General features: G+C 39.1%; 1 protein-coding gene across 1 annotated transcript; it reads left to right on the forward strand.

Moving 5' to 3' along the window:
* Window positions 1-315: 315 nt before the first annotated feature.
* Window positions 316-1,993, forward strand: LOC149241484 (3-hydroxy-3-methylglutaryl-coenzyme A reductase 1-like). The gene is made up of 4 exons (XM_089370561.1): window positions 316-658; window positions 862-1,043; window positions 1,220-1,566; window positions 1,736-1,993. Exons 1-4 carry the CDS (start codon window positions 441-443, stop codon window positions 1,991-1,993), a joined length of 1,005 nt encoding a protein of 334 aa, XP_089226687.1. The 5' UTR covers window positions 316-440.
* Window positions 1,994-8,314: the final 6,321 nt, after the last annotated feature.

The following is an 8,314-nucleotide window of genomic DNA, read 5'->3' on the forward strand; positions in this document are numbered from 1 at the left end:
GGCGTGGCTTCAAGTGTGATGAAGCCTAGATAAACCAGGCTGGAACATATAAGGGAATGGAAGAACACCAAAACAACTGAAAACATGCGAGAAGGTGGAAGAATACCCAACCGATAAGTCTCTAAGGCTATAAGCCTATTGATCTCCTGCAAGTGCTAGATCAATAATCTGTTATTATCTAACCTGTATTAAAGTTAATTCTAATATGCTCCAACCTACAGGAAATTATCTATGAAAGTTTCCTCTAGGGAGACTGCAGGGGAGCTGCTTCCGTGAGAAGAAGGGCTTTGGAGATGAAAACTAGCAGATGTCTGGATGGGTTGCCCTTGGATGGATTTGATTATGGATCCATCCTCGGGCAATGCTGTGAATTGCCTGTTGGATATGTGCAGATTCCTGTGGGTGTTGCAGGGCCTCTTCTGCTCGATGGCTTTGAAATCATGGTTCCCATGGCCACCACCGAGGGCTGCCTGGTGGCCAGCACCAACAGAGGTTGTAAGGCCATTCATATGTCTGGGGGTGCTACAAGCGTTCTTCTTAGAGATGGCATGACCAGGGCTCCTGTTGTTCGATTCCCCACTGCTAGGAGAGCTGCACAACTCAAGTTTTACTTGGAACATCCCAATAACTACAAAAGCTTGTCTCTCATCTTCAACAGGTATGGTGATACATATTATTTTTTGTTCTTTTCGATCACATGCGTACACACTCTAATAGTTTTATCGCTCCAAAATCCCTTAATGCTATGTTGTGATATGCTATTATCAATCTATCAATCATTTAAGAGAATCAGATTGTTGTATACGAGCAAGTAACCATTTTGTGAGTAGTGATGTGATGTTCTTGTGTATGTAATAACAGCACCAGCAGATTTGCCAGGCTGCAAGGAATAAAGTGCGCAATTGCAGGAAGGAATCTGTACATGAGGTTTTGTTGTTCCACTGGAGATGCCATGGGGATGAATATGGTGTCCAAGGGTGTGCAGAATGTTTTAGATTTCCTTCAGAAAGAGTTTCCTGATATGGATGTTATCAGTGTTTCTGGTGAGTCTCTCTAGGCCATGCAAATCTTAACAATTCTGATTGGAATTTGGGTTTTGGATCATCCTAATTTCACTAGTTCTGTGGACTCTTGCATCACTATGCATTCTTTGGTCGCCTTTTTTTTCATTGTGTCGTTGAAAGTTTTGTTTAATATAATGTTTTTGGCCCGTCATCAGGTAATTTCTGTGCGGACAAAAAGCCCACAGCTGTAAACTGGATTGAAGGGCGTGGGAAATCAGTGGTGTGTGAGGCTGTCATCACTGAGGCAGTTGTTAGCAAGGTCTTGAAAACCACCGTTCCAGCTTTGTTAGAATTGAACATGCTCAAGAACTTAACTGGATCTGCACTGGCTGGTGCCATGGGCGGCTTCAATGCCCATGCATCCAATATCGTCTCTGCTGTGTTTATTGCAACAGGCCAAGATCCTGCCCAGAACATTGAGAGCTCTCATTGCATTACAATGATGGAGGCATCTAACGGTGGCAAGGATCTGCATGTTTCAGTCACAATGCCTTGTATTGAGGTATGAAAAGTTACACTCATTAATGTGTTTTTAATACATTCTTTGGGTCAGGAAATGTAAGTGAAGAAAAGCATCAACGGAGGTCTATTTCCATTCGGGTTTTGATTTGAGTAGTTATAAAGCAGAATGTGAGGTGAATTGGCAATTGCTTTGCTTGGTTTTGTTGCAGGTGGGAACAGTAGGAGGTGGAACACAGTTGGCTTCACAAGCTGCTTGCCTCAATATGCTTGGAGTGAAAGGAGCTAACGTGGAATCTCCTGGGGCGAATGCTCAGAGGTTGGCGAGAATTGTGGGAGGAGCAGTTTTGGCTGGAGAGCTGTCTCTCATGTCTGCTTTGGCTGCAGGCCAGCTGGTTAAGAGCCATATGAAGTACAATAGAAGTTCAAACAAAGAAACCAAAACAATGGTTGCCATGCCTATGATCTAGGCATATGCCAACCCAACAAAGTCACCACAGTTCGTTCATTATTCATTTCATTTCCGGGTGCAAAGATTCATTATGTATATGCAAAGATTCCGTCGCTCCCCTTTCATAGCTTGGCGTGAAAATTTCATGCAACGATGGAAATTAAACCCTGGCAAAACCCTGCAAGCCGAGGGATACTTGACTGAGAGCCAGAGGCATGGGAAAGCAGGATACAGCTTGACAAATCTAATAGCATGCTTGAAGAATATAGTAAGCCTCATTGATAGGCCTCATGCTCAGCACGCCATTGTTTTAGTAGAGGATGCTAACAGGTTCACCGAAGAGTACCTGGGTGGCGAGCTGCAGAGCGGAATTGCAGAGCGGGAAGCACCGAGTCGAAGAGGAAGGTGAGTGAGCAGCGCGCGGGTGACCATTTCCTCAATTCAAATTGGAACCGGCAATAATACTCCATGGCTGCAATTCCTGCTCGTCCCGGATCTGTCAGGGGATGTCAGGCCCTCCAGCTGTGATCGGATTTTTTGTCAAGGAATGGCAGGGAATGTCAGGATTGCCAGGGGAGTGTGGCGGAGAAGGAGGGTGGCGGAGCTAGGTGAGGTTGGTGGAGGGTGGAGGGATTGCGGTGGCCGGAGCCAGACGATTTTCCGGCCGGTGATGGAAAACGGGCCATTCTACCGCCTAGGTAGACTACTCCAAAGATGAATACATGCAGGCGCGGTCATCACAACAAATTTATTACAAGCATTTAAAAAGAGATTTGCAAGCTTCTAAGGTTCCATTTGCATTTTATTTTTTTTAGTCAAATGTTTCATTCAAAATATATATATATATATATATATATATATATATATATATATATATATATATATATTTGCCTTTTTTTTTATTAATGATTTAAAATCAATTTTTCAAATTCATTGAAGCCTATTCATGTATTGTATTGAATGTAGTGTACCTCAAATTTTATAAAAGTGGTCGAAATCATCGGTATTAGCAGAACTCAATTTGACAGGCAACCGTGTGGCTGAAACATATTTCGTGATCGTGTTTTCTATGTTTGGACCAGAGCTCGCGATGCGTAGAACCACTTTTACCAAATCTAGCATCTGTCCTTTTCAACGACCTATATGACACTCATGGATCTTTAGAAGAAATGAAACTGGTCACAGAAGCAGTGAAAAGTTAAATATTTAATCATCTTATATATATATATCTATATATATATATATATATATATATATATATATATATATATATATATGTATATATATATATATGTATGTATATATATGTATATATATGTACATATATGTACATATATGTATATACTGACAGGATGAAATATAGAATTTTATATAAATATTGTAGGTAGCTTTTCATGGCCAATCCTCATCTTTATTAGTCCCTGTTGTCCGGGCATGGGACTATAGTAATCAGAAACGAGGAGTTTAGTATTATTTGAGTTGTTTGTTAGCCCGGGCTCATCAACTATAAACAAAGTTTTTAGAGACATATTGATTTATCATGTTATTTGGCCTCTTCCCAAGGCCCAATGATAATCTAAAGTTAAAAGAATATGTTATAATTTTTGGAGCGTTTGATATTTTAAAACTTGTAAATACTACCTAAACTAATGTTGGCATTAGTCGAGGGCATTAAATTTTAGTTGAGCTCAGGAACATGCTTGTATATACCAACACATAAGCAGTAGAACATAGCAGGTCGCTGGCTACACTAGATGGCGATTGCACAACACATCTATAGTCGTATTTCTGACATCTGTGAGTGCATGTTTGTGCCGTTGCATGGGGTGGCGTGGCGAGGTCAAGCATGCTTCGGTGGGCTAGACATGCTTCCATTACTACGACAGGTTCATAGGATTTGTGTCACCTGGAAATTACGCTCATCTAAAACTGAAACTACAGTCATTTCAAAGAACCTCCATGATCTTAGGATGATGAGCCTCCAATTCCTGCAAAACCATCTCAATATTATGAGCCAACTGCTCACCCTGAGTTCTGCTGAAGTCCTCCCTTATAACAACGTGTAAAAGCATGATACGCTGAGCGTCAGGAGCCATTGTCTAAGAGGGAACAATCCATTCGAACATTCTCTTATAACATTGTATTAGCAGGAACAATCCATATGAAAATTTTCACGTTATCATAGATTTCACATTCATCGTGTTCAAAGCACTTGTCCTTCAGCGAGAATGCAACAACAGGCATGCGCACATCTTTGGAAAATATGTTGAAATGTCCAGTCTCATCAAGGATTTCTATTAGGTATTTTTCATTCGTTCTGAAATTCTCCATAATCAATTTGTATCCCTATAGCATCCACAACAATTTTAGGCCAATAAAGGCCAGGAATATGATGCTACAACAATTTTAGGTCAATTGTTTTGAGTAAAGCCCAGGAATATAATGATAATTTAGGGACGAAGTGAGGGTCAACCTCGAAACCAAATGGAATGAGCTGGTAATACTGCCCCTCACATGTTCCATCTGGTCTTTCAGTCTGTCGAGTAATCAATATGACAAATATATGAAAGACAAAAAATCAATTCACAACTTGGCTTCCATCTTTTCCATAAGGACCCATTAATGCTTCTAATTCTACTGTTCAATGGCTAATTTGTCTACTTTCATAGTGAACTTCTAAGTTAATTTGTTCAATGACTGTAGTGAAGAGAGAGTAACTTGAATGCTCACTGATACAAGTTCTCTGAAGATATTTTAAAGTAGTAGAAATTATTAAAAGACATTAAATATGACATATCACATTCATCCATAAAAACACATCTCATAAGGAAGGGCTTGGAAACATATTTTCTTTCTCAATTCAATCAATTATGACCAGACCTCACATTAACCAATGTGAAATCTCATAACATAATGCTCATAACATGGGTTGGATTTGTAGAAGTTATAGAATCCACAACAATTCAATTGAGTGGAGAAATTTAATTCTGTAACTGGGTTTGATATCTAGACACAACAATACACAATTACTCTAAGAGACAAAGATACCCAAAATATAGCCACAAGATGATGGATGGAACATTATCAACTGAACAATGACTAAAATTGAAAGCAATGCAGACACCGAACTATGAACAATTGGCAGGGAATTGTTTTTGACAAATGAGTTTGAAGAAACTAAAAATTTCTCACATTTTGGTTACATCTGCATATTCCTGTATTTTTTTTGTAGCAAAATGCCATGGCATCCATTGTCCCTCAGATCAATTGTGCAATGGGAATATCAATTGTTGAACTTGTGTATGCCATGAGAAGTTCTGTGCATTTTCGATTTCTCCATTAAACATACAAATCCCAAATTTTGAAAATTGCAACAGAATGAATCATGATTCAAATGCCCTTGCAGGATTCACACTAAAATAGGAACCACTACGGGTGTTGTTGGGTAACTGGAAAAAAACACTACCTCCCACATTCATATCTACTTAGACATACCAAAAACAAATATTCTATACCACTGGTCCTCTAGCTGCAACTCCTGTTGACCACTTGTTATCCAATGTATGAACCTACTATCCAATCCTGCTTACTCTCAAGTGATAGCGAAAACTTCCACTTCAACTATCGGTTATTCAGCAATACCAATAGTGTAATATTGTTCAAGCAATTTGGAACGAATGGTAATCGTTCTAACTAGTAAGCACCACAAAAGACTACAAGAGCATGAGCTTCTTGAGCCAGCGCGGGAGTGGGAATGCTGCAACATCGACTTCATGAGCAAACTGGATCTCAAAAACTGCTATAACATGCTACAACATCTCATTTTGAAGCAAGTAGATTCATCATGACATATTCAAGTATGAGCACGTGTAATGCATGTAGGTGGTTCCATTATCGCTGGGTGTCCGAATGCCCAATACGGGTGTTCTATTCGACGGCTGTCCAAATGGCCGAGTGTTCTATTCCACGGATGTTTGAATGCCGCCACGGGTGTTTCCTTTTTCCTCAGGTGGGGACTAGCAGCATTCCTTAGGGAGGGACTAGCAGCGACGTTGCTATCCATATTTTTTTAGATGGAAGCTATTCCTTATATCGAATGTCAGAACACATCAAAATATGCTTCCTGGGTCCTTACAATTTGGTTAATGAAATCTCAAAAGAAGGGCACAAGAGACAGGGGCACGACATGTTAGGTTACATTCCAAATTTAAAATGTATTAAGCTTACAAGTTTGATGTTACCTGAGCTTTTCATTTTCTAGAAAGGTACAATTAAATATTGATTATGGATTTATGGGTTATATGATATTTGGAAGTGGGAGATCCACCACGAAGCTCTCACAAGAGAAGAAAAATGGTCAGAATTTGGTCGTATCCATTGCTCTCACTGTTGGACATGATTTGTACTAACAATATTCACGACCGTCAGTATAGGTATGACAGTGAGTGAAATCATTACTAAATAAGACGAAGACCAATAGAATTCAAGAAAATACAAAATATTAAATTTTTAAAAATAAATATTTTTTTTTTTCAAATGTTCACTTCAAAATCTAAAATTTGATTTTTGGTCAATTGCTAAGTAATTCAGTGGTCAACTACCGAATGATATACCTGTGGTAGGATAATAATAAAACATAACAACATTTCTCAAGAACATTTATATAATGACAAATTGTCACATTGATTAAAACTTGATAAAACAATAATGTTAACTGTTTAAGTTTGAAATTTATTTTTATAGGCCTTGTTTTAATATTATATGTGTAATATTCCAAATATCAAAAATTTTAATAGATCTAGTACACTCTAGGTTTTTTAATAAAATTCTTGTAGTGAAAACACCAAACAAAAAATAGATCTTAGAATGCAGCCTCTTATTTATGTAAATAACTAAAAACAAAGTTACATGCCCACACAAGACATACGAAAGCCTGAGCTTGTGGCATGTATGCATGTACGGTTATCTATCAACGGAGAAATTAAAGGTATTGAAGCAAAATCGTGGACCCTGAATGGATCCAGCAGACGATTATGCCCACGGGGTTTTCGTCCCTAGGATCAAACTAGAATTGGCCTCGCCAAGTTCTTAACAAAACAGAACAGGATGACAAACTCAAGATGATCCCAATGTTTGGCCCCTATCACCTTTTATAGGCTTGATGGACTCTCTAGAAACCTTATCTAATTGTTTTCCTTCAAAAAATGAAGGTGAATACCATGGACTGATACCATGGGTGAATATCACTATAAATACCATGGGAAGATTCTGTCCACTTTGACCATATCAAGAAAATGGAATATTACAAATCCTCTTGCCCAAAGATTGCTTACCCTCAAACAATCCACTTCTATCCATAACAAAAGAAACTATATATTGATACCAGGATCCCATAAAAATCCTTTAATCCCTAGATCCCAAACAATCCTTTTGTTAATCCTGCCCTCAATCAATTCACCTCGATCCCAATTCCACCTAAGTCTTGGGACCTATGGGTTATGATACCATCTCAACCTCCATCACTGCCTGTGCTTAAGGGTATAAGCTATAATTTTCCCTTGGCTATGGGTATCCTCCTAAGAGTCAACCCATCAATAGAGTTCCAACTCATAATCTCTCGCCAATCCATCATGTGGGAAGGATCTAATGCATGACTATCTGTGCATGGAATAAGTCTACTATGTTGTTGTTTCTTGCTGCTCAACTGGTGTTGCTCCACTTGGTCACCCCACATGATCCATTTTGAGAGCTCTACCCTACTCTCCTTGCAAGCTTTATCTATGTACTCGTATAGAGGGTTGCTCTGGAACTCCCAACTATATTCCTCCTACTGCCTTGTGAGGGACTTGCGATGTTCCTCTATACTATACAGCTTGGTTGTTGACTCGGCACATACCCCTATGAGCTCCTCATTTTTCTGTTCTCTTGTAAGATAGTGTCTCGCACTTACCAAAATCTCTTCTTCAACATCATAAAATGTGTTTTGAAATGCGTGATATTTCCTTGAAAGTTCTCTACTAGCAATTCTCATGCCCTTCTGAATGTCTCTGTACCTTTCTGCACCAAATGCCCAATAGCCACATCTTCAACTTGAGCCTCTAACTGGACCTCTGGGAATGGTTCATTTTGCACATTACGTCTATCATGCTACTCTTCATAATCATGTTGGTTCACTACTGTTGGCTCCTCACTCAAACTTCCCTGGCCTCCTTCATCTGTGAAGACAATACGTTGTTCATCCTCTCCAATTGTCGAGCATAGATGCACTGGTGGACTTCTATCTATACTTGAATGTTCATATTCTTTATGGACATACCCCTGGAGATCTATGCACTTAGTT

The sequence above is a fragment of the Pinus tabuliformis genome, chromosome 8, assembly GCF_031772625.1.
Source record: "Pinus tabuliformis cultivar Carrire ecotype Pingquan chromosome 8, CPIR1, whole genome shotgun sequence".
In the NCBI taxonomy this organism is placed as follows: Eukaryota; Viridiplantae; Streptophyta; class Pinopsida; order Pinales; family Pinaceae; genus Pinus; species Pinus tabuliformis.

Bases quoted from the DNA above. Each gene is read 5' to 3' on its own strand.
- LOC149241484 (XM_089370561.1), top strand. From the start codon at position 441: ATGGTTCCCATGGCCACCACCGAGGGCTGCCTGGTGGCCAGCACCAAC. The intron at 1,044-1,219 runs GTGAGTCTCTCT...GCCCGTCATCAG, and splicing joins GGATGTTATCAGTGTTTCTG to GTAATTTCTGTGCGGACAAA. The intron at 1,567-1,735 runs GTATGAAAAGTT...GTTTTGTTGCAG, and splicing joins TCACAATGCCTTGTATTGAG to GTGGGAACAGTAGGAGGTGG.